Source organism: Lutjanus erythropterus, chromosome 24 (assembly GCF_056507025.1).
Source record: "Lutjanus erythropterus isolate fLutEry1 chromosome 24, fLutEry1.hap2, whole genome shotgun sequence".
NCBI lineage: Eukaryota > Metazoa > Chordata > Actinopteri > Lutjaniformes > Lutjanidae > Lutjanus > Lutjanus erythropterus.
In genome coordinates, this window is record NC_139340.1 from 11,969,373 (window position 1) to 11,996,600 (window position 27,228).

General features: G+C 40.0%; 2 protein-coding genes across 3 annotated transcripts in view; one reads left to right on the plus strand and one right to left on the minus strand.

Annotated features, from left to right (window-relative positions):
* Positions 1 to 7,273: 7,273 nt before the first annotated feature.
* Positions 7,274 to 15,386, minus strand: ccnt2b (cyclin T2b). The gene is made up of 9 exons (XM_084713593.1): positions 15,172 to 15,386; positions 14,531 to 14,612; positions 14,312 to 14,440; positions 13,030 to 13,090; positions 12,647 to 12,709; positions 12,457 to 12,502; positions 10,604 to 10,767; positions 9,455 to 9,525; positions 7,274 to 9,348 (listed from the first exon to the last, which is right to left on the minus strand). Exons 1-9 carry the CDS (start codon positions 15,327 to 15,329, stop codon positions 8,281 to 8,283), a joined length of 1,842 nt encoding a protein of 613 aa, XP_084569719.1. The 5' UTR covers positions 15,330 to 15,386; the 3' UTR covers positions 7,274 to 8,280.
* A 1,143-nt stretch (positions 15,387 to 16,529) lies between these two features.
* LOC146304791 (transmembrane protein 163a) overlaps positions 16,530 to 27,228 on the plus strand; it is a 32,854-nt gene continuing 22,155 nt past the window's right edge. The window contains exons 1-3 of one of the 2 annotated variants that reach the window (XM_084713564.1): positions 16,530 to 17,048; positions 17,937 to 18,292; positions 20,819 to 20,938. In XM_084713564.1, the coding sequence (XP_084569690.1) occupies positions 18,097 to 18,292; positions 20,819 to 20,938 (316 nt within the window). In that variant the 5' untranslated portion in view covers positions 16,530 to 17,048; positions 17,937 to 18,096. Of the gene's footprint in view, positions 17,049 to 17,913; positions 18,293 to 20,818; positions 20,939 to 27,228 lie in introns of those variants that run through there. The other variant, XM_084713565.1, reaches the window with a different exon arrangement.

Below are 27,228 nucleotides of genomic sequence, written 5' to 3' on the forward strand. Positions count from 1 at the left end.
ACCATAGGTGATCAAAAAAGAAAAACAGTTAAATATGGACACAAATACAATCCCTTTGTATTTGTACCCACAGTCTGCTGTGCTTGTCTGGCGCAGCAGGTATGAGAATATATAGGTTTTATTGCTTGTCATTATTGTGTAATATATTTTATGAAACTGCAGTAGTTATAGAAGCAAGATACCATTATCATAACTCAAGGCTGAAACCAGAGTCACTATTTTCATCTGTGCTGCTTCACCTTAAAATATCAATAAACCCTTGGCAGCACCCCCACTGCTTCACCCTGCCGCTGCAAACACAGAAAACCAGATTTCTATGCTCTGTCGACCCAAATCCAGCTTTGGAAAGCCTCAACTCCTACCTTTCCAATTCAGCTTTCTCAATAACCAACTCATCCTCCTCCTCATACTCCCACTCGGCCGCATAATCCATAACGTTTTGTTTCGCTGCTACGCCGATGACACCCAGCTGTATCTCCCACGGAAACCTGATGATCCAAATAGCTGCTTTCTGTCGTGTTAAGTACAGGACGTCCTACAACTTTTAACGGCTTGATGATAGAAAGTTATTTGGCAGTCCTGCTACACAAACAGCAGCAAAGCAAACTAGCCAATCAATTTGACAAATTAAGGTCAAGAAGGTCAGGAGAAAAGGAAGAGCAAAACTTCTCTGCAGTTCATTCATGTTTATATGTCACTTCGTTTGGTCTGCAGCTAATCAAAAATTCTGGCCTCTGTATATTTCTGCTCTGAACCTCAGTCCTACCGGGGGCTGGCTAAGGATTAGATACAACAGACTTCAAAAAGATATCAAATCTCATTTAGTTGCACAAAGTCTCCTTTATTTGTTTTGTATGCTGTGTAAAATACAACCCATTTGTCTACAGAGGAGCTTCTTTTGGAACAAACTAAACAAGCAAACAAAATCAATTAATTGATTTTTTTTCTGGAGGTCACTGCTGTCTCTAAAAAGCGCTCGTCTTATTAGCTGCGTTTCCACCACAGGAACTTTTCCCAGCGACTAGGAACCAGTGAGTTTCCACAGGAGGTCTAAATTAAACTCCAGAGACATTGTTTTTCATAGTTGTACAGTTGTGCAAGAATCACGTGAAAAACAGCTGTCACTTTTTTCATATGTCAGCGGACTAATGTGCCTAATCTTTGCAGGTCTGTAGGTGGAAACGCAGACAACAAGGGGCTTAAGGAAAACTGTTCAGGGGACTAAACGTTCTGGGTACTTTGGGTTGAAACATGGCTTCATAATTTTGCTAGCAGATCCTAAATCTATAAGCCTTCTTTAGCTGCTAAGTGTTCTACTATGTGCACTTCATGGTCGCTAATTTGTCTTTCTGCCCTTTGTTACTCAGTAGGTAGCAAACAGTGGCTGGTTGTGGTGATTGTGGCGGTGCTCCATGGGAGAACGAGGTACATCCCAGTGTGAAAGTCCTGTGAAGGTAATAGCATATGACTCATATCATTTTCACACTCTTCAAACCTTTCAGTGAAGCCTCTGGGGCCTGTATAGAAGCATGTCTCGTTTCTTTAGGTTTTTCCTTTAGTTTGTAACATATTTGTACTGTATGTGCTTCATATGTGGTGACGAAAGTCATTTTCTCTTGATTCAGTTGTCTATAGCTCAGAGAAATGCATAATAATTTATTCGAGGTAATTTAATAATAATGGGATGCATCAGAAGGAGTCCGCAAATGTGAATTAAGGTAACGAGAATAAAAGTTTAATAGTAAATCCTCCATGAAAATGATTTCTGCCAGCGGCATGTTAAATAGGCGGTTGTTTAAGTGAAGATAACAACTCCCATGATTCCACACTGCTTCGTGTCATCACACTACGTCTTTTATTATTGTTTTAATGTGAGGGAGACCCCCAGTGGCAGAGGAAGGTTAATATTTCCATGTTTGCATATGATTTTTACAACTTTGCACAGAGCCAGGCTAACTGTCTCTCCCTGCTGCTAGTCTTTATGCTAAGCTAAGCTAAGCTAAGCTAAGGGTTTCCTGACTCTGACTTCATATTAAGTGTCCAGACATGAGAGCGGTATCGATCCTCTCGCCTGACTTTCGGCACAAAAGAAATAGATGTATTTCTCAAAACAGAAAAAAAGAAATGCTTTCAGCGGTTGAGGCATTGATGACAAAAGCCATTGCAGAGTATAAACTGAACCATTAGGAGGAAAATAATTATTAGGGTAGGTATTTTCTTGGTGTTGTGATTGCAGGGTCATTATGCTCTCCCTAATGAAACAAACCAGCAGAGAGCCTCCATCTCGGCTGTAGCCGTTATCATCGCCCTTCAGAGAATATAAAAAGGAAAACACTTCAGCAGCAGGCTAATTAAAACCAGAGAGGTCTGGATGAGGAGGCCAAACAACCCACACAGGTGGCGGGCACGTCACCGTGTGTGTGTTTATGTGTGTGCGAGCTACTGTAGCACATCATGTTTATGCATGTCTGTATGTGTCTGTATGAGTGTGGGTGTGTGTGAGGCGGCAATTCATGTTTTTTTTCCCCCCTTTATTTGTGTGTGTTTGTGTCAGTGTGGTACATCTGTGAGTGTGTGTGAGGCAGCAAAGGACGATGTTAAAATGTGTGTGTGTGTGTGTGTACTTGAGGCAGCAGTTTCTGTTTGTGTGTGTGTGTGTGTGTGTGTGTCAGAGGTGTATGATTGTTAGAGGTGCTTTCCATTCATTTTAATGGCTTCAGCCTCCACTTGCTGTCGCTTCATTCTGCTGCCTCCACCGCTGACAGGAAGGACCTCGCAGCTTTCATCTGACAGGACCCTGCTCAAATAGGCCATTGGTGCACCATAATTAGTTCAAATGTCGAAGCCGGTGAATTATTGATGATTGGGGACGAGCAGGGAGGAAGACATTTCACATCAACTGTGTGTGTGTGTTTTTTTAGCTGTCTCTTTTTAAAGGACAGCTGGTGCTCTGCGGTTCCCACCACAAACATGAATCTCTGGTGTTCAGGCCACGAGAGGATGCATTTGCATCGGGCGGAGAAATAAACTGGGGTAGTAAAGGGAATAATTACAGAGGAAAAACTGTGAAATAATGTCTTGTTTTTCACTGAGAACAGCTGGCTAAAGAGAGCGCTGCAGATTTTTTTTTTTTTTTTGTTAAACCATGTGAAAAAAGGATACCTTAGCACTGGTTGGAAACAAAAAGTAAACCACACCATGAAGACAGAGGCTAATTTATGCTCCTGCCAATCATTGGATATAATTGCGCCACCATGGCATAATGGCAGCTCAGGCCCAGTCATTTTCCCCCTCCGGCTCTATCTCAGGTACTTAGAGGGGTTTCCATCAGCTCCTGATTTTTCAAGAGAGACCTCTCAGACAGGAATGACAATGGACTTTCAATGGCTTATAATTATGCCACTTTCCTGCACAATTTCCTGGGCATCATTTGCATTAAGACTCATATGGGTATAAGTGCACCATATGCTGCTCTGCAAAGGCCTTTTTGATCAACTCCACCGCTGAAATTACCAAGTGCCGTGACATTTCCTGGAATGCCTCTGAGCCTCCGCCGTCCGACAGTTATCTGTATCTGTTAATTAGATGGATCAAGTCCAAAGTTTGTGAGCTGACACACGTGTGTGTGTGTGTGTGTGATGGCTGTGACTGAGGATCACAAAGTGTGCTGAGAGGCACCTTGGATTTATGGCATGAAAAGCGGCGCCCTTCTTCAAGGTTATTCAACACTGCGTCTTGTTTGCTTTTTAAAAAATTCCTCTAAAAACAGAAAAATGATGCTGGATGTTTGTGGCTGTGGCTGGCGTCGAAGGCCAAATGTAACACTGCCATCTAGTGGACACGGGGCAGTAAAACCGCTTTAACTCAGAAGCATGATCATGACATGAAGAGGGATTTTTTGCTGTGCATCAGAACTGGCAATTCTGTGAAATATGGCTGCCAAAGCTGATATTATCCAAGCAAGATAAATTTAAACTAGAGAATGAAAATGCAGTGTGAATGCTGGATGCTGAAAAGCTGACGCCAATCTGCTTGACTCATAGTGTATGAGCATTATAAAGTTTAAATGGAGTTTCTTGTGCAGAGTGTGAATGAGCAGATAAAAATTGCTTTACTGTTGGCTGGGAGCTAAACTGCAGTCAAGCCTGCTGTCTTAACTGTGTTTGAAGAAGCAACTGAAGGAGTATGAATAGAGGGGAAAGTGGGAAACAGTCAAATTAGTATGATTGGGACTGAAAAGTTGAATAAATTTCATAATGTATAGAAGATGTGGAACATTAGATGATTTTAAATGGACTTCTTGCTTGAAGTGCAAAGGGGTGAAGTTGCATAAAAAACTGAAAATGTGTGAATTTTGAACATCCCATCAGTTATATTAAAAAGAAAAAAAAAATCTCTGAAAATGTTGAATATTTCTCAAAGTAATAAAGTTATGAAAAATCTGAATGGTAGGAAGAGTGTCCTAATTGAGCTGAATTCTGCTCCCAGCATTCACACTAATGATGCTGTCATCTTTTTCCGTCTCATCCGGCACCAAAAAAGGAGCAAACCTTGAATGAGAAAATGTTGAATCATCTTTTAAAGTTCATAAACTTTTAATTTGCCGTCTTACCTGCCGAAACAATCGTAATGATAATAATGGTATTTGTGTCTGGGACCTTTGCCTGCACTCGGCTATATATGTCCCCCGTCTTTTGAGTTGTAATTAGAGCTTGGACGGTGTTTTCCTTTCAGATGGCTCTTAATTCTGGGATTTGTTGCTCACAAAAGCCTCTCTCATATCTCTTCCTCTCTGCGGATTTTCGAGCAGTAGGCGTCTCTTATTCAGCTCGAGAGGTTGCTGAAAATAAATCATCACCCTCCCACCAGTATGCGAGAAAGTCCAGATGGTTGAATTTTCACTGACGTCCTCCCGCTGAATTTCCCCATTGTCTTCCACGCTAAAATTAGAAGGTAATACTTGGTGAAAACGCTGCGTCTGCTCTGAGGGTGCTAGTTAATTATCAGGAACTGGATTTATGTTCCACCCACAAATGAAAGCATCAACGCTGTTATTGTGTGAGAGTGTAAAGTCCAAAGCTAAACCTCGAAACCCCCTTGAGGTTTGTTCGAGGGACTAAATGGCAGGTTTCACTGTCAAACAGTCTTTCCTGCTTGTTCGTTTGGCAAGAACAAAAGAAAAAAAAAAATGCCCTCAAGGTAATTTAGCTGCTGAGAGAAAATATGAGATTTTTCTCCCAGAGTTATTGAGACACAAAAATCATGCTTAAACGCAAAAAACACTTAAATATTCTGCTCATGCAGTAGCTCAACATCTATTTCCAATCATGCCTCGTTACTCCCATTAACATTACTAATTCAGCAGCACAGCAACCGAACTACTCATCACTTCAGCACTCTATTAGAGCTCCAATATGGCTGCTTTAAACATAGCCTGTGCTGAAAGCTGATATTTAATGCAATCAGTTTTGTTCAGTAAGTAGCCTGTAACATAATCAATTAATCAATCTAGCGTGCGTAAGCAGACAGACAGCAGGAAATGACCATTGTGTATTCGGTTTTGATGAGAATTTCCTTTGGCGGCGTTTGACAAATGACTGTTTTATCTTCAAATGCAGCGAGGGCTTAAATTCAATGGGGAATAAATCCAATGTTATGAGGCTGGGATTAAACCATCTGCATGATTTGGCACTTCTTTTCATTTTTGCACGCTATATGTGCTTTCCAGGCCAAAATTAGGGGCTTAAGATTTTTTTTTTTTTTTTGCACCGAGGATGGCGTTTTTTGAACTCGAGAGTGAAACTTGAGTCAAGGTGATCCCAAGTGGGCCTACTTCCTGTCGATTTTTTGATGACTGTTCAGATTCGAAAAGGAAGAAGACCTTGCACACGTCTCTGCACACAGAGAGAGAACTCTGTAGTAAACTCGAAAAATAAGCAAAACTGTCCAGAGGTGGACGATGTTTTGGGGATGAGCTCTTTCTTGTGATCAGTATTTGACTAATTGTAACATATTTACTTTTTTTTTTTTACAATAGTACACCAGTGAATGTTTAAGTATCACAGCTGCCTTATATGATTAAAAGCTGACTATTCTGTGTCAATAAACTTTCTTAAATTCTGCAGAAACAATTAATCAATTCACAGTCGCAGATCAACTGAAAATTAGTTAGCAAACAACTTTTAAGCAGAAAATGTAAATCTAAAAACAATCACCAGCTGTAGTTTCTCAAATGTAACCGTATGTTGGTTTCCTGCTACAACAGTAAACTAAATATTTCAAACTTATTTTGGGTTTTGGACTGTTGAGTAGCTTAACTGATGTGAAAAACATCTTTAAGAGAGCTGAGGAAATTAAAAAGTTAGCTGAAAGTAATGGATAAACTGTTGAAAAAGGTCGCTGAAAGTAGTGAACGTCCTGTTGACCCTGACAGGTAAAGACATGTTTTAGTAGTTTAAGAGGATGTACGACGCAGCGTCTATGTCCATGGACCATCCAAGGACCAATACACCGTTGAAACAGACTGAAAATAATGGATAAATGGTTTGAATGTCCAGCTTTTGTCACTCCGTGTGGTCGTAGTCAGAAGTTTCAGATTCATTTTATTGCGTAGCTTCCACTAGAAAGGCACCGTAGAGGGCACTTTATGCTTTATCTACCATAGGGGCAACCAAGAGGGCACTTTTGCAATGTCTTTTTTTGTTGTTCACAAGGGCACAAGGGGAAAAAAATCACCCTCCGAGTCCACCAGCAACTGTAGTATGAATGCAAACCTGTCAAAACTGAATTAAACATTGACACTTTGTATGAAAATATTGTAACATCCACTATTACATGTGCTTTTACAGATTAACAGTTAAATAAAATCCTGTTCAAAATTCAAAGGAACCCATTTAGAACATAGCTACTGATGTTCATAAAGGGTTAGCTGAGTTGTGATCAAGCAGAGCTGTGGGGTTATGTTTTACAAAAACCACTAGACTTAATGATTAATTGACACAGACTTTTTTCAATAATGAAGTTACTCGTTTAACTGTCCTTCCCTTTAACTGTCAAAAGAAAATGAAGCTTTTCAATAGTGAAGGAAAGAGCAGGACCTTGCCCTAAAAACAAACTCTTTAAAACCTCTTTCACTTGTTACAAAGGTTTTTTTTTCTATGTTCAACATCACTTAATAGAAAAATGTACCCTCCCCAACCAAATGTTGTCAAAAGCGCAAAAGGTTAATCACTGTTTCTGATTTCACTAGAGAAGAGAGAGAGAAAAAAAAAAATCACTTTTACACCTTTATTTGGGCTCCCAATACACAAATCGAGGATATGTTCATCAATACAGTCTGCTTTAGATCTCATGATACACTGAATGGAGGAAAGTTTGGACTGATGCAATAAAACCAACAGATTTAAATCTGAACTACAGTCCTATATACACAATCTTATTTGTAGAGATCTGTATTTTCTGATAGTTAATAACATTTATCATACTGAATAGCGATTGACAAAGGTACAATCACAAGGCCTTTTTGCAATTTTAGCCGATAATATCTTAAATGCACTTTCACAGCAGATGTAACGTAAACTTCATTTGTAGCTCTATGAGTCTGCACATTAAGTTCAGGTGCGGCCTTGGAAGTCCCAATAGACAGCAAATAGACAGCAAATGGAGTCGGCCTCACATTTGTAAAGTTTTTTTTTGGAACTATTGATGCACTCTTTGAAATATAAGCAGACCACATTTCCTAAGACAGACGCCGAGGCACTGCCGTCTTCGTCAGCAAACGGACGAGGTGATACATCTCCACAGATACAGGTAATAAACCCAAACAGAGGAAGATTCATTCTTATATCAAAAAAGTTCAAGACCTGAGATTTTTAGTGGAACAAAAATGTAGTATGACATACAAAAAATAAAAGTCTGTAAACTGTCACGATGGCTGCGAACACTAGCTATGTCTTCCCTTTTGTGACTGAAAACATGCACGTTAAAATCATAATGTCAGCTCGCGTTAAAAGAACGATTAAAAATCCCGTTTTTCCAGCCACATTCTTAAAACATCTCATGGTTGTTTTTGTTTTTTTGTTGCAAGCTAGTAGTACACAGCTCTATGCATATAATTTTACATTTTCGACAGCTTTAACGAGAATCATCAATGATCAGTGTGTGGACACGACCGAGGGCGATGCAGAATTCAGATAACTTAAGACAAATAAATTCATTTTTTAAAATTCTATTAAACATGGTAATACCTTATTCTAAACAACACTGCTGACTCTCCGAGGGTTACAAGTTCATTCCTTGGGCACTTAGTAAAGAGTCCAGCATGTCAAAAGTGTCTTTGTAGTCAGTGTGTTGGCCGTTGGCGGTCAGCAGGCCGTTGGTGCCGTCATGGCCGTGGTGCTCCATCATCCTCTGGCCGCTCTCTGACGAGTAGTGGGACGAGCTCAGGCCTCCTTTGGAGCTCCGGCTCTTGGACGAGTGGTGGTGGTGGTTGTGGTTGTGGTTTCCGGCATCGGAGTGAGGCCTCTTGCGAGACGAGCCGGAGGAGCTCACGTCGTTGCAGTGGCTGCTGGGAGCTCGCAGAGATAAGGAAGGGTTATCTATTGTCCCTCTGCCGTTCCCGCTGAGGGAGTAAGCGTGCGAGTGGCCGTGTTTTGAGTGGCGGTGGCCGCCGTGCTCTTTGTGCTTGTCTTTTCCAGGCAGAGTCCCGCCCTGCTCCGAGCCTCCATGGCGCTCTGATGAGACTTTGATTCTCATCTTGAGCTCCTCGCTAGTGGCGGAGCCGTTCTCTGCGAAAGAAGGAGGCAGCCGAGCCTTTTTAGAGCTGGACTTTTCCCTCCTGCTGTCGCCCGACTGGCCCGCCTGCTGTGGCTGGGAGCGTTTCTTGTGGTGGTGCGAGGAAAGAGCCGGAGGAGGCGCGTACATGTCTGCGCTCGCCTCCTCCTTTATACCGTTCTGCAAGGCCAGCTCCGCCGCGTGTTTCTCTCTGTACTTTTCTAGAGTCAAGACTTTCTGCGGCCGTGAAAAAGCTGCAGCGTTTGTACCAAGCTGCTGGTGTTTACTACTCGACCCCCCTGCAGCTTTGTGTTCGTGTTTCACTATCGTGAAGTCTGAGGGGTGGGGCTCGGAGAACTGGTCGTAGCCGCAGGACTTTGACTGGTCGCTCAGTGGCTGGTAGGAGGTGAAGGGGACTGCGATGGTGTTCAGGGAGGGCATGTCTGTAGAGTCTGATGAAGAGGTGGAGGGGAAGAAGGAGTTGGTGACACCAGGAAGGCCGTCTAAGGACGTCCCCTGGAAGGCACTGTCCACCGTGGGGCCCTCCGTCTTTGGTTTCTTAGCTGCTTGAATGGCCTAAAAAAGAACACAGAATTTAAAATGAAATTTTGTCTTCTCGTGTACCAGTCACACTTTATGCCCTTGTACTGCTCTTATGCAGTTGCATGTTTTTATGGCGTACCCTCCAGTTTCGTATCCTCTTCAGCCTGCTGGGCGTCTTCTCCAGGATCTGAAGGAACTCATGTGTGAGCTCTGAAAACAAAGAAGACAACTATTTCAGCGATCACCTCGCTAAACTGGTGGCTCATTTCCAAAACATAATACTATTTGCTGATCATCATGGCTGAGTCACATGTAGGTCTGGGCAGCGAGAACAGATTCAATTCCACACAAATTTAACTTAGACTAGTTTCAAGTTAAACCCAGTCCTGCAAACTCTACTGCAAATCAATGCCTGTAGACATGCATGTCTTCCTGTCGCCAGCATTATTCTCAGTTAACCTACTCAGTTACAAGACTCTGGATTTGTTATGTGTCTGCTAGTCAAGCAACTTGGCAGCAGTAAAGTAGCCTTAGTAACCCCCAAATGTTCAAGAAACCAGAAACGAGGCCAACTAGTTTACATTAGCTTAGCTCAGTGTTTCCTGTAGTAACATTTATCTGTGGACAATGGCGTTTCACGTAACTCTGCCACGAAGAACACTTAAACGATACCGAACACTTGTCATATGATAAGGGGAAGTCAGAGCAGGACACCAAAGACAGCTGCTTTGTCTTCGTACTGCATAATTAACCCCTATTTGTGCTCACAGCTTAACATTTAAACATGCTACTGTTGAAATATTCTCTGTTCTGAGAGGTGAAAATTGGGATGCAACATGTCAAACTAGTTCACAAAAAGAGTAGACCTGCAACCATCCATTATTTTAATTACTGAAAAATATTACTTGATTGTTTCCCTATAAAATACACTTTCGAACCAAAAGATTTCCAGTTTGCCATCATGTCAGACAAGATGAGAAATTGGACACATTTTGAAGGTTAGATTTAATGACTAAAAACAATTAATTGATTCATCGATTCAGCTCTACATTTTTGTTTCCAAATCACAGACAGCCTGTCGGTTTCCCTCATGACTGTAAGGAAACAGCCTTCAGCCAGAAGCTCAAGTACATGAAAAGCCTTCTGTTGTATTGACTCCAAATCCAGTCCCATTAAAATCCAGTGGAGGGAAAAACATCTCACCTGACTCAAATTTAAACATTATGATAAACTGTGCAGTAATGATATTTGCAGTTCAATGGGATAAACAAGTGATGGAAGCTCTTACCATCCAGCAGCTGTAACGTTACGGTGCGGTCCACGTACTCCCACCAGTGTTTGCCGTCTGTAGACACGGGGATCTCCCAGTTGGACCACTTGCAGGCCAGGTGGATGCAGACACATGCGACGACCGTGGGTCTGTACTGCAGGCAGAACGTGGTGAGGTGCAAACTGCAGGACACAAGAAACAAAAGAGAAAGATACAAACGTGAACTGAAGCGCTTTTTTACAAATACACATAAAAAATAAACCTTATTTATACATCACCTTTTACAAAAAAACAGGTTTATAAAGTGCATAGTTCAAACTACAAATATACATTTTATAAAAACTTTAAAACGAGGTAACATTAGCATACAATCAACTGGATAGAGGTTTAAAGCAATACTGATAATAAATAAAATATTATTGTTACATCACATACACACAGCCTTACCTTATAGACCTGGAACAGCTAAGAAAACCTAGGTTTGTTAGGACATGTTCCTAAATGTCTGAATGAATCAGGTTCAAACGACACTAAATAAATGTAGAAATATTAAACTTAATTGAATTAGGCCATGTTTTTGTGTTTAGATTTTAATGTAAAAAAGGGGGGAAATTAGAAAACCTTAACAGTGTTTCTTAATCTCCATAATTTCAGGAAATCTCTACTCCTAAATAAAATGCACACGCTACTTGAATTGGAGTAAAATTAGTCAAACATGGGAACTTTGAGAATGAGAAACACTGAGGTTTGTAGCCACGACAGATGATTAGGCTTTAGGTTTTCTAAAGTTAATTTTCTCTGCACCCTGAATCCCAAACTACACTGCAAACTGGCTCTCACGCATTATAAACAATAACACTGAAAGTTAAATTAGGACTAAAAACACTCTATTAATGAAGCTGCCTAGTGTTAATATCAGCAACAACACTCTCAGCTACAAAGCAGACTATAAGAATAATAGGTTTCTTACCTCATAGCTTGCATGACAAACCACTAATAGTATGAAAATTAAAAACAGTAACTTGCTTCAGCTGTGCAACATATCCTGGTGTCATTACTAACAACAGCAGTACATCTCTCAAATATTGCTGGTATCTTAATAACTCCATTCTGATCAAGGAAGGTATTACAGTCACTAAATTTTAATCCAGACTAAATTCTTTGAGCATGGATTCAAACTGAGAACAAACGCTCTAAAGATCAGGTCCGCCATCATCTGCTGGGAACATCAATCTCCCAGACTTGCATATCAAACTAGCAGCCTCTGTAAAACAAGTAAAATAAACAGCAGCACGACAGCAGCAAAATTAGGTACTAAATCTAAAATATTCATGCCAAAACTTTTCCTCTTTCTAACCCAAAGATGCACATGCAATACACAACTACATCATGTTTCTGAGATGTTTATAAAAACTACAGTGCCCTACACAACAGGCATTCAGTTTGCAGTATAGTTTGGCGTTTCATTGTTAGCTTGTTTGGGGGTGAAAAATGTGCAAAAATTAAAAACAATTTAAAAAGAACTGTAAACTATACTTACCAAAGCACTCTATAAGTTTAAGAATCTTTAGTGGCAATCTATATTCAGGCTACCGCTTGCGTTTGTGTTTTTTAGACATATGCACTCCGTACCAAACAACCTTGAGAGGTAAACAGCACCACTACACTCCACATTGTGCATTCAACCCCCATGTGCCAACACAGAGCCCTTGTACAATACACCGCACACAGCAGCCGGGCCGGTACTTCCCCACTTCGGGGGTTCCCGGAACTCGGGCGCAAATAGGGCGTTGGACACAGGAAGGGGGGCCCTGCATGACAGGAAGCTATAGTGTGCCATTACAGTGCAATAATGGGAACAGGATAATAACCTGTTGGTAGCCATGAAATAGGAAGTCTGTGCCAAATCCTTGCTTGCTGCAAAAGAAGAAGAAAGACCATTTTAGAATTGAGCTGATACCTTGAAATAGTATTTTTAAAGTAATTTACTTTAGAGTCAGTGTTTGAATCAGTTATTTAAAAGTAATGTGAAGTGAGAAAAGCTGAAAAAGAAGGTTATACCTCGCACTAGCTGGGAACACCTCACAACATCTGTGTGTGGATGATCAACTGTTATTTCAAAACCTGCAATCAAGATGTTAAGTTAAGATAATGAGCCACATGTGCAAAAAAGCAGAACTTCAGTGTGATATTATGATTTATATTTGCTCAAAAAGGGAACCTCAAGTGTTGCCTGTTAAATATTTCAAAGTGCAAATTGCAAATGTCATGTATCCAATGTCAACATGCCGATGTGGTACGTCTGTAACTCTGCTGTTTGCACTTACTACTTCCACGGAAATAATGCTGCTAAAATGGCTGACTGTCAGCGCCGATAAAACAGTTCACCACAGAAAAAAAACAAAACACAGTCTGTGAAGTACTGAACCTAAAGTATCACTCACCCAGCGTTTGCAGCACTATTGTTTCCAGTGCTACAAGCTCCTGTGCCTGCTGCTGGAATGCCTGAAAAAGATCGATCAATTAACACTTTGAAATCTGCTTCCGAACAACCAGAATTTGATGATTCATCTCTTTATCAGCATTCCTGGGGACAAAACTGAAAAGGACAGCAGAGATGCGTCATTTAAAGAGGTTACTCCTGCGTCTTTAAGTCCTAAAGGACTTCAAATAGAGCTGAACACTGAATTTAAATATTGGCCAAATGCAATATCCAAATCGCAGAGTTGCAATTTCTTGGATAAATGCAAACTTGTGGTGTGGCTTACAAAACCATATTCTCTGTATGAAAACTCTAATAATAGAAAATGAATTATGACATGGACATTGTTAATTTGTTAGAGGAAAAGCTTTTACATCCCAGCTCGTACAAAACAGAGGCCACTAAGTGTACGAAACTCCACAACTAAACACTGCAGCTTATAATGCAGTCCTGTTAACATAGGGGGAATACCAGCTGTGACGAAAATCACTTAGAATTAAGTTAACCACATTAACGCTGTCCTTTCTTCCTACCTACAACAAACTGTCAACATGGTTAATAAGGTACAAGAACATGGTTGCAAGAAGCACAATGGACTTATATACCCAAATTAGATGTTTATTATTAATACATGAGATACGCTCTCCAAACAATTTGCTCTTGCCCGTCTTTCTTCAACAAATGGTGATGCCACTTTAAGACTAACAAGGCCGACCAAACCAAGCAGTGTGAAACCCTGAGAGTTCCAGAGACGTTGCAAACAAAACCACTATTATTGGCTAATACATTTTTGACTGTTACAATTTCTTAATGGCGATTTACTTATAAATTAATAATCATTCAAGTTGCAAGATCATCATGGAAACTTTATATAAACTGAATTGCAGTAGTGGCCAATATGTGTTTTAACTAATTAATCATTTGGTCCATTCAACCTCAGAAAAATTGCGGAAAATGTCTAACAATTTCCTGCAGCAAATCACACAAGACAAAGAAAAGCTTCTTCTCTAATAAGCTTCACAATGTCACACCTATGGAAACAGAAGGATTCATATCTTAAGTCAAGCTTAGAGCGGACTCATCCAAACTGATCTCAGTGTCACTTTAATTCATAAAGGGTGTATTATTATCTTATATAAAGCCTGTGTTTTGGGCAAAACACACGTCACGTCCATATAGGAGAGAATATCAAACATTCTGTCACTGCAATTTCCTGAGTAGGTCCTTAGTCATAGCTGACTTACGTTGCTCTTAGTGTCTAGGGCAGGCTCTTGTGGGTTAACGCAGGCATGGGCTATTTTAATGACATGCTCCAGCTTCCTGGGCTGCTCCTCAACTTTAGCTGCCAGGAACAACGTAGTCTGGGAAATTATCTATAGAGGGGGGAAAAAAACACTCAGTCAGTTTTCATAGCCAGTAGCACCAGTAATTATGGTATATGCCAACACTGCAGTGGTGCTTACATTTCTATGGAATTTGGTGAAGGAGTGAATCATATAAAACCTGTGCATATATACTATAGCAGTGTTGATAATCAGTTGAGAGCTGGGGACACAGTTAAGGCATAATACATAGATTATATACAGGAAAATAAGTGCATCAGATTTAGTGTGGAAACCTTGGCACGTTAGCATGGAGCTAGCGTTGAGTGGACAGCTAGCAAAACGTGCACTGTGAGTTGAAACCAAACGCCTAATAAAGTAGTTAGCTTACAACTGTGTACTAGTTAGTTTATAGCGCAATATTAGGGTTTGATTACACTTAGAACTAGTGATCAGTATGCATTTATGACTGATATCATTAGACACAAAGCTAACAATAGAATCTGCAGTCTAGAGAGACAAAACAATAGCTAAGCTAGCAAGCAGGCCTCAACACTTAAGAGTTAGTTTAAATATAAGCATCATATCAGCGGAGTTAAACAGATCACGTTGCCAAAGAGGATTCAGTACATGATGGTGAAAGATTTTAAGTTTGTTTTCAGAGTAAAAATATCAGCTATAAAAAGCTTTGCCATCCCGGCCTTTCTGTAAGCTAATGCTAACCGGAGCTAACCCGTCTGTGTGTCTGCAGCTAGCTTTCAACAGCGCTTTAGAAAGGATACACGTTGAGTCTCTGGCCTATATCTTGGATTAAGTTGGCGGCCTGCTGTCGGTAAGAGAGCTCCCTGTCAGCCTCGATTCCGAAGCGTCGAGACGGCGTGTTTTCGAGCTGCTCCCGGGTGAAGAGCCATTTCGTAGAGGGTCCCCGGTGCACCGCCATTACGCTCCCACAGCCAAGCCCGACGGTGCTAGCATCGGGAGGGAGTGGGGCTATGGGGGCACCGGAAGGACGAAATGAGCAGCCGAGGCCGATAAACCGGTCATCTGTTTTCTGAACACCGCCCCCCAGTGTGTCGGCGGTGTAAATGGCTCTTATTGTTGCTATATTTTATTGCTGCGCCAGATAATATTTAGTCCACAACAACAAACGTAAGTTTGTATGTATTGAATAAATGCATTTAGATCCCTAGAACCCTATTATTTCATATCAGTATGTAATGGCAACCACAAAATAGTCTATTTTGATTTGAATCATAAACTCTCTAGGTTCTCTCTATTTGAAACTGTACAGCAGGCCTCAGTCACATTGTTTTAGAAGGGCCAGATTTTAAAACAATGTATCACTGCTTTGCATTTCGTTTTTACAAGCTGAACAGAGATATGTGCAAAAATACAGGGAAATGTTATGAATTTATGTGTTACATAGGACATGTCTGATGTACTCTTATGTTCAGTTGACATTTTTTTTTGACAGCTGAACTTTGAGTATCAGCTGATACCAATCTCCATCATAACATAAAGCATGGATAAAATAATGTTTGATCTCACATGAGCTGATGTGCTGCAAGCATCAAACATTTCCATGGGAGATCAGCATGTACAATGTTGCACCACATGGTGGAGCTTCCTCTGGCCTGCAGTACTCACTTTAAACCACAAGATGGAGGCAGAGACCATGAATGAAAGTCAAGCTCAGCGAGCATTAAGGCCCTCTGCACTAAGTGTTCTGTCAAAACAAGATAAATGTGTTTAAACTGTGTCCATATAAAGGGACATGACCCTTCTTAATACGAATATCAAAGGTTGTCTTGTGTGTAATCTTGCATCTTTTCTTCTTCTATAGAGGAAGTAAAAAAAAATAAATCAAAATGTCCCTCTCTCTTCCCTTGTTCCAGCTTTTAAAACGTGATAAAACTTATATTTTAACTTTTCTCACATTTTTTGCTGAGGATACCTACAATCCAATCAAAAATCAAATGAACCCCTGTTTGAAAGCCACTGTTGTAACATACAACAATTTTATTATTGCTTCCAAGAAACCATCTATTAAATGCTCCAGTTCAGTATTCATACCAGTGTATGGTTTTGATATATTGTGTGAAATATATATTTTTGTTTGTTTGCCTTCCTCACATATAATTTAACCATGTTTACATGTGCAGATTGATTTTCTGGCTCAGAATGGGCGCTTTATCAGTTGTAAATACATTAAAACGTGTAATTGCACGGTTTTAATACGCAGATTAACCTTGTCGGATGCTTATCAAGTCTGTATCTTAGCAACCCGGTACAGGAAACCCCAGTGTGATGTGATAGTCTAATTATTCCAAGCAAAACCATAACTCGCCACACCCCACAGTCTTAAAATATAATGTTTGAATCGCGCAAAGCAGAATGATGAAAAATGTTCATTGCAGAGACGTAAAGTTAAAATGTGATACCTTTACGTTCACGACAAACTGACTTATCCTCACTATGTTATCTGTCCAGCAGCGTACTGTACGTGACAGGTGTGCGGGTCCAGTCTGTCTGTGCGTCAGCCGGCTCGTTCAATCCACCTGGGACAGATGTTTGCCTCGAGGACGCGGAGCGCGTGGCGCAGCAGCGGCCTCGCTTTTCACTCCAGCGCGAGCACACAGGTCTCGTGCGCTCCAGCGGGGTTAGTAATTAGCGTCCAGGTGTGGCTGTTTGACCACGCATTGGAGAGCCTGCTGTGAATATTTTTGCTGTACTGTTCTACCGACTGTAGTCGTCAGGTTTGTCAGCATACAGACGTACTAGTACCGGTTACCTCCTTCAAAATAAACAGTTGTTTCCTAAAAACTTTAACTTGAAAACAATTGAATTTGTTTTAAAAGAAGACTTTGCCTGAGTAAAAGTAAGTACGCATACAACAAAATAATATTACAGACCCTTTCCAGCGAGGTGTTACCGATAATATTAATTAAGGTTACAAGAAATTCTCTAGTGAACCTCGTAATGCCCTACTATTTAATGTCAAAATGGCTGCTGTGGAAAGAAGGTCTATTATAATGTTATGCATCCAGAATTTAACTTCAAGCCATATTATGTAACTTTTGAAAGAGAAAATAACATATTCGAAGTAAATATTTGAATGATGATGCTTGCTAACCTGTTGGGGTAGTAGTAATAGTAATAGTCCACTGAAAAAAAATGTCTCAGCTTTACTTTAATGTTCTTACTGGTCGAGGTACTGAAGATAATGTAGTATATAGTTGTAGTTTTATAAATCCTCCTTGAAATTTAATCTGTAATGTAACTAGAAAACTGTAGCTGTCAAATAAATCGAGGTAAGAAATGTGCAGTATAGTGTAAAGTACCTAACAGGCTCGTTCAAGGTCCCTACTTTTTTATTTATTTATTTATTCAGTCTATTGTGATAACTAAGACGTTAGATGTTAAAACAGACACGAAAAACATCCAGCAATTTGTCAAAATAAACACTTTGGCGTTATTTTTTCAGGCAACACACATGCACTTGTTTTGAAATCATCTTTTAATTTCCGGTACTGTTTCCACCTTACAGTGTGTAATTTGGCGCAACTGGACCTGCAGCCCTGCACGGAGTCTCCCTCCTCCCTCCTTCCTGCTCTGTCTCTGGGTCTCTCCCCAGCCGAAAGCCCGCACTTCTCGCCCAGGTGTGACATTTTTGGAGTGCCTCGCTGGAACCGCAACCCGCCGCGAAGATGACAGACCCCACACCGCCAGACTCCACCGCCGTCCCGGAGCCGGCTGTAGTGGACCCCACGGCGGCGAACGGGCAGTGCGAACAGGCGGACCCCCAGCAGCAGCAGCAGCAGCAGCAGCCCAGCACAGAAAGTCAAGGAGAGGGTTTGAAGATGGACCAGGAGATGAAGATAACAGACAGCATAGAGGACCGAGGTAGGCGCTGTGAAATATGTTTAAAGTTTAGGATTCACCAGGTGCCCCGTCGCCAGGGCGCACACTGTGCGTAATACCATGGAGAGCAGCCCAGTTAACATATATTATACTATACATTGTATGTGGAAATCTGTTGACACTTATATCCATTCCACTATACTGAAAAATCTTTCATTTCCTGTAATTTGTCCCCAGATGTTCCAAACTGCGCACAAATAAGACTTAATTTCTGTAGGCAAGACGTATATAACTGATGACAGCCGCCTTAATGCTATGATCAATATGATAAATTATTAACAGAGCTGTGTAGAAAAGGAATGCAGAATAAGCATATCTCCATTCTTTTAGACATTACCTAAAATACAGTGCTGTGATTACAGATTTTGAAAAAAAAAGTGGGTTGCCTTTGGGAAAGAGTGAAAACCACAGGCAGCCATTAAAATGTGTTCCACTTCTTAAATATGTCACAGCAGTAACAGTGTTTGTATGTTTTTTTCCTTGTGTCTGAACACTCCTAACTAATCAGATATTAACCTGACATGAAGATGCATTACATTACTTTGGGCACATACCTTGAAATACTGGGATTTTGATGAGTTTTTATGAGGCGATTGGTGGAATGGATGCATCTTTAAAGACCCTACCAAGCCCCAAAGACAGTAGAATAAATGGGCAAAGGTTTAGTGTCTGAAAAGTTAAGCCTGTATGTATCTTCATGGCAAAATGTCCCTACTTCTTATTTGATTTATCATGAGTAAATAGTTCCCTAATCAATCATTCGCTAGTTTCAAGTCTCCTTCTATACAGCATAATGTTAATTTAGTAAATAATTGTCACATTTAGAGTAAAATACACAATAAAGCAGAGTAGGCTTTAGGGTGGGGCTACCATGTGATTGATAAGTGATTCTCAGTGATGCCATCTCGTCCTGTGGCTCCTCGTGACTTTGACAAAACTAGACTAGCTATGAGTGCCAAATAAAAAAAAAACATTCCTAAGAAAATATAGAATTTAATAATTGCAGCTCCAGAAAAAATGGCTCTGAATGGCTCAGATTAAACTGTTAAACAAGACAGTTCCGATCAAATATTCAATATTCTGTTAGTGCATTACCTATTTTTTGTTTAAATTGTTTTCAGCAATATATTTCAGTGTACTGTTTAGTTGTAATATAAGAAAGATAGTGTGAAGTTTCAGTTTGCCGTGATTTCCTGCTGAATGGACGAGCCAAAACTGAGCAACACCTAGGTCACAGTTCATCACACACCAGCCCCACTTTCTTGTCGGTACTGTGCGTGTTCTAGTTGCAAAAAACCAAGATGGTGACCCCCATAATGCCAAACTCGAGGCTTCAGAACACTAGTTTACAAACCAAGGGGTGATGTACAGTTGCCAGTGTAATAAAGTGACTGTACCTATAATTTAATAACTCAAGAGACCCCTTACAAAATGACAGTGTTGGTTGAACACCTTGTCACAAGTCAGATGTTTATCTGTTAATAGTAGCTCCACCAAAGAGACACTTCCCCTTTAAACTTCTCGCATGATTTAATTTAAGTAACGGTTGAACCGTCAAAGTCACAGTAATATACAATGTTGATTGGTTAGTCTGTTCCAGACTGAAATATCTCGTCAGATATTGGATGGACATTCATGTTTTCCCCAGAGGATGAACCCGCCTCACTCTGGCAATCCTGCTTTTCCCTCTAGTTCCATAATGAGGTTAACGTTTTTAATTTTTGAGTAAAATGTCTCTGCTTTTGGATGAATTGCCATGAAATTTGTTTCAGACATTCATGTTCCCCCCATGGATGATCTGTACTCGCTTTTATGATCCTATGATTTTCACCCAGTGACATAATCCAGTCAAAATTTACATTCCCATCAGCCCTAACTGTGCTTTGTGTTCACAGTTCTCGAGGTTTTCTGTCATGCCCCACTGTGCGCATGCTAAGAGTCATTAGCATGGCTGCAGAGACTGTTTTGAAGGCACATGTAATGGGATTTATTGCTACTTATTACTGGTCATTATCAATAGGTAACAGGTTACAAATAACATCACCGTAATGCAGTCACAGATATATTCCCTCTCCGCTTTAATGTCAGTAATAATTAGTTGATTGATTAATTAGCTGATCGAAAGAAAATGAGTTGCATTTTGAGTCCAGCTTCTTAATTGTGAAGATTTGCTGCTTTTCTTTGTATTTATGATAGTAAATGAAGAGTCTTTGTGTTTTGGACCGTTGGCTGGACAAAAGAATAAATCTGGAGACTGAAGACTTTAGTCTCTGAGGAACTTTTTTTGCAAATTTTTGACATTTGATTGATTAAGTTATGGCTTGTTGCAGCCCTAAAGTCAGTTTGATACTCATCAGTTTGGTATTGCAATAATAAATATGTGTAAACTTCCTAAACATGGAAACTAAAGTTAAGTGAAACTGTTAAATCTCTCTTTCCTTGTTCTGCTCTCTCTTTGAGTCATATCTGCACACGGTGGGTCACTGTGCCCTGTGTTGTTGTCTGCAGGTCTTCTGGAGAGCAGTATGCGCCTGAAGCCTCATGAAGCACAGAGCTACCGCAAGAAGGCTCTGTGGGTGTCCTGGGTGTCCATTGCTGTCACCATCATCCTGGCCATCGCTGCTTTCAGTGAGTAACCCTCCTTTAGATGCTTCCTTTGATAAATACTCAGGCACGCTTGAACTTGTGATGCTTTTTACATATCTGGAAGAAACAAAAACAAACGAAGACCAAATAAATACTGATGCCCGTAGTTTGGGCCTTCAGTTGAAGGACAGGTTTGTTAATTACTGTGACATCCTGCTAATCAATGTGACACCCAACAGCTTGATTAAACAACAGTACTTGACAACAGGCAACACGAAGGACGAGCGACTGATGTGAACAAAGTCCACACTTCATGCCAGGATCCTGTTTCACTCCGCTGTAAACCTTTAGCCTCCCACCGCTTCCACTTAAAATGACATTTTCTCTCAGATAAGAAGCAACATGGAACATCTTTGCTGTCAAGAGTGTGAACTCGACCTTGAGTCTCACTGTGGTTACTGAAGTTTCATTTCTCTCAGAGGCTGAACAAGTTTAAGCACCTGTCTTTGTCGTAGGCGCTCTTGTATTATCTTTTCTAACCCTGGCGTGTCGAGGATGAGACCCCGGCGTGGATACGATGACTCAGTTTTGATTTAGAGACAAGATGCGGGGATTATTGCGGACTGTCTCTCAGACATTTATATCTACATATTTTTAATTTCTCTGAATGCCGAAGGTTTCTCTCTTTGAGTCTAATTTGGGATTGAAGTGATTCACTTTGTAGATGTACTTCAGGCAATATTTCATCATGTTTTTCAATTTCAAGGCCCATTTTAGAAAATCGTGCAGGTTATTTAGATATTTGACAAACATGGAGAGATAAAGATGTTTCAGATATCTTTAAAAATATGACAGAAAATCTGACAAGTGGTGCTTGATATGATGATTTTCAATGATCAAAATATCACACACTTGCTTGGTCAGGCCTGTCTCAGAGATCTGACACCATCACTTACTGCAAGATTCGACTGATGCCTCTTCCTCCTCTGCAGTAAATACAGATTATAGCTTGACAGATGCATAAGTAAAGAGGACAAGCTCTGCTGCAGTGTGGCTGATGATCACCTCGACAGCGTTTTGTAGATGTGCAGAGATATGAGAGTTTGTGGCGCTGAGGTGAGAAAGCCAGCATGTTTGTCTACTTTGTTTTTGTTTTTTTTTTAATGTTTTTCAGAATAAATACGAGCATATTTTTCATGCAATGTCTTCCTCATTAGACATTTTTATCACATCTCTGTAGTCCTGCAGCGGTGCCCTTCTTGCTCGTCACATCTTGCCTGTTCTTACTCATAAATGAAACATAGCACTGCTTGCAAATCAGCTGCAGAAATGAGCAGAGGCAGCGACGAATGAGGCCGATGTCTCAGCAGCACCAGTGATTCCAGTAAACAGTGATCTCACTGGGGCTCAGTGTCATTACGCACACATAATTGTTTCGTTTTTGATTTTGAAGCTCTCTAGAGAGAAACTGACGGGGCTCAAGTAAATTCAGCAGTTCAATAATTAATCTTGTTTGAGGACGAAATTAAAAATTGGAATTCGATTTATTGCCGTGTGGCACAAGTCGACCACTTGGGTCAGAATTAGTGAAGCGACACTGAGAGCTGTTGGAGTGAAGTGGTTCAAGGATTGAGACAACAGTCCATTTCCAATTGGGTAGTGCTCAGAGCACCAAAAAATACATTTAAACACTCAGCAGTGTCTCCAGAAATCATGACCCAGTTACTCAAGACCTTGTTGTGAGCAGTTTCATGTAGGAACTGTTTTCTTTCTACACTAGAATGTATTACAACTGCTTTCTTCTTCAGTGTAATCTACTAGAACTGTCTAATATAAAGACAGTCGTTCTGATATGAAACTGCTCTGTGTCTGTGGTTTATTTTATGTAACCAGGTCATGATTTCTGGAACGAGGCTGCTGTCGACTTTTTCAAATGTTTCAACACCACAGGCCATTTAGTGTAATTTAGTCCCGTAATATTTGAGAGAAGGCAGACATCTCTATGATGGATATCTCCAAAAGGCGTGAACTTACACCAAAAACACTAAACAGTAAAGCCTTTCAGTGATGCATCGATGCAGGCTTAGAAACCGTACTCCTGTCAGCACCTCTGTCGTGGCTGGGATGAAGGAAATGCCACATTACTGCAAATGTTAGTTCCATGCAGTTATTTTCAAAGGATAAATAAAAGTAAAGTAAAAGTAAAACTAAAGTTGCCTCACCTCAAACAGACATTTGATGGACTGCGTTTGTCCTCAAATAATAGAATGACATGCTGAAAAATTCTGGTTAAAGACTAATCACTGTCAATCAATCATGTCATTGCCACATCTTTGACAATGCTGTGTATAATGTTATCGTTTAAATATTCATTTAATTACAGTACCCCGTTTCTGTCGAGAGAAAGTGTAGGACCAGATTGAAATTGGGCCATTTTGTTTTGGAAATCAAACCCTTCTTCCTGAGTTGAGTTGGTGTTGTTTCAAGCATTTTGCCCACTTCCTGTTCTGATAAGGAAACACGGGTAGAGTAACAGGACAGGACAGGCCTGTCTCACAACTTCCTTCTTTGTCTTGTGTGTGTTAAGTTACTTTAAGAGTGTAATAGTCTCCGCCCTGAAAGAAGTTTATTGTTTGCAAATCGGGTCCAGTGCCACATAGTTCAGCTGCGCATGCTTTGTGTTGTCTTAATTTTGTACATAACATCCATGTTTTATCTAGTCTGCTTTAATTTCATCAGACAAACTGCAAATTATATTATCGATTGGATTTGTAACTATTTTGTCATTTAATATAGGGTCACATAATTTTTCTAACTTTAGAAAAAAATGATATGGTGTTGTTGCTGCAGCTTACAGTCAGATGTGGCTGCACGCACCAGATTTAAGGATAATAAGGGAGTGAATGATCGTCAGCTCATGCTCGTCAGATATTTCCCTCATGTTAATACCCACCAAAATAAAAAAATAAAGTAAAGATCATTCCCAATCATAACCGATCTACTGATGGTCTTGTTAACTTATGTACGTCATATAGAGGCATCAGTAATAAACTGAGATGGTTTCATAACCAGTTATGGTTAGTTCCTTGTAGTGCGTTGAGATTTTATATTCCTGCAGATGATAATTCTGTCTAAACTGTTTCATTTCATTATTCCAAACAGTAAACAGCTGCATAAAATAGATTCACTATCAATGCCGTGCGAAGCCGCCTCCTCTTTGTTGTACCTGAAACGTCCTGTTTGATTGACACTGGTGTCAAGATGAGCATTTATTCGCAAACAGTAGCACTGCATGTTCGCTCATTAAACACTCATTAAGCCTTCTATAATGCTGTCACTGGCCCTTTGTAAATAAGCCAGCGTGTACCGAATGTAAAGTATGTCCGCAGTAGTAAATCCAACTGTACATAAGAACATTTTTAGTGTGCAAAGAGCGTGTGAAAATCCTGTCACTAACCAGCTGTCAGGATCAAATTATATCCTCCCTTACGTTCCTTCGCTGTGTCCCTTCGTGTGTCTGTTTCTATAAGAAGCTTCCTTCATTAGGTAACATCATAAAGAACGCCACGCCAAATAAAACATATTTCAAAGGAAGAAACTAATGGGCTCAGGAGGCAGAGAGAGCACAGAGAGTAAGAAAAGAGGGAAAAAAGCAACAGTAGACTTGTATAAATATCAAACATTAATGAACTGAGATATAAAGAGATAATGAATGAGTCTCAATTGGTTACTTTTGTTGTCTTTATAAAGTCTGTGGTAAAAGAATATGAATGTGAAAGTATTGCCTTGTGGTACCTTTATAGCATGACTTATATATTAACGAATTAACCACAAAGCAGGCTGAGCATTTATCATCCTTAATTTTCCTTTTATTAAAGGAGTAGTTCAGTATTTTGAGAAATGTTTTGGCAAATACGCTTATCTGCTTTATTTAACAGAGAGTTAGAAGAGAAGATTAATACCACTCATGTCTGTGTGCTAAATATAACGCTGAACAGATATTGTGAAAACGCCTAGTTGTGGTTGTAGAGTTATGCACTGTAACTGTGGCTGGAAAATGTGAGTTTGCCAGGAAATCGATACCATAAAACCACAACTTGCCATTTTTATGCTTAGGTTTTTTTTTTGTACTGATCAGGTGTAACATGTTAATTCGTGAGCTTTAGACGTGCTGGTAAGCAGAGAGCCATGCAGCTTCTTGCATTCATTATGCAAAGCTAAGCTAACCGACTCTAAGTTCATATTTAACATGCAGACATTAGATTGGTTTCAATCCCTTCATGCCACTCTCCAAAACAAACAAACAAGTGTTATTCCCAAAATGTCAAACTACTCCATAAAGCTGCACTGACAAAAAGAAAGATGAAAACAAAACAGCCAGGTAAGGTAAAGGAAGGTTTTAAAGGATTAATGCAACTGAGATATGGTGTGATATTTGTGTGAAGGATGCTCTGTCACAGCCCTGCAGGGTGTCAGTCTAGTCACCACCACCTGCTGCTGTTCTCCGTCAGCACTGCATGTTGACAGAGTGATAGTCTCTGGATAACATATAGGTTACCTTGTAAAACATTAGCATTACTCAAACATGACAAAGACTCCTACACCTACATACCTGAGAGTGTGCGTGAATTTTATTGCATGCCTGCAGGTGCAGCTTTAAGTTTATTGTAAAGACAATTTCTGACACTTTGAGTTACGGTTTAGGTTTTTATCTTAAATATGTGACTCCCATCAGTGCCAGTTTATATATGGAGGAAAAAACAAGATATAAAACTGGAAGAGAAGTGGCTTTTAAGAGCATTGATTGAGATTCCTAACTCTCTACTTTATTTAAAAATCAGATTTGACATTTTGGCAAACATGCCTGTTTTCTGTGTTGCCAAGAGTTAGATGGGAAGATTGACACCACTCTCATGTCTGTATGCTAAATATGAAGCCAGAGCCAGCAGGCAATTAGCTTTGCATCCGTTCCAGCTCATAACTCCCACGTAACAGCAGCACATAACTTGTCCTTTTTACATTTCAACCAAGAAAATAACATTAATTAGTGAGTTTTAGAAGTACTCTTTGGCAGATTTTTATTAAATGTGGAAAGCTGTTGCTCCCTGTTTCCAGTCTTTATGCTAAGATAAGCTAAGTGCCTTTTGGCTATAGTTTCATATTTAGCGTTCAGATATGAAAATAGTGTCAGTCTTCTCTTCTGTCTCGAAGCAAATGCAATTCTCAGAATGTCAAACCTTTCATTTGATCTTCTATACAGCTTAATTTAAAGAAGTTAATCAAATAAATTAGTAAATTCTCCCACAGCAGTAAAAAACAAAATGAATGATCAGCCTGAAAAATGTTTTTCGGACAGTAAGCATCCTTTAACATTCTGCTCAATGTTTCTCACGCTTTGAGTCAGTATATCTTATTGAAAAATGTGTTGAACTTAACTCAACCTGACTGATTCATCTCTACCTCTCGGTTTTGTTAAAAAAAAAACAAAAAAAACAACTAGATGTTGGTGTGTCTTTAAATAGCATGCCTTTTCAGATCGAGTCTGATAGGGAGTATTGAAAGAAAAAAGTCACTCCTGACAAAATCTCATGTATGATACTCCCCGAATTTGCTTTTAAACAAGCAGAGTCTATAATTTTGACAACAAACCAAAGCACTGAACACATAATTAACAACTATTGTCACAGGAGATAACAACAACATAAACCGCCAGGCCAACCCAGAGGAAAATTTTGTTTCTCAAAGTCATCTGTTAACTCAAGAGCTGATTATTTAAGACTATTTTTTGTCTCGGGCTGAGACAAGACAAATGCTATGTCTCAGGAGCTGAATTTAAAGAAGTATAAGAAAATAGTCAAAGTCTCATATTGCTCTAAGAAAACACAGGCTAGAAAAAGACAGGGAAATGTTTAATTTGATCCCTCAGATGAGTTTTAACTAAACATAAGTGTATTCTACTCTTCTCTTTGTTTCAGCAAAGAAATAAAAAATGCAAAGAAAAAAATTTCCATTGCTTTTTGTCAGGTTGAGGATTAAGGGGTTAAGACAGTTTTAGTCTGATCTGCCTTGTTTGGTTAAAACTGAAGCAGATTTGTCGTCAGAGTTTGGCTTCAGGCGACTCAGAATTTCACTTCCAGCTCGTGTTTTCTTGTCTTCAGTAGTGGAGCAGAACTGAGTTGAATGAGTGAATGAAAACATAATGGATGATGCTTTAATAGCAAGCCGTGTGCTACAACAGCGTGGTGAGACAAACGCCATCAGTCCACCAACTGTAAAAACAACCTTGACAGCAAAGTGTTTCACTGATATGCATAATGCAGCTCCAGCAACCA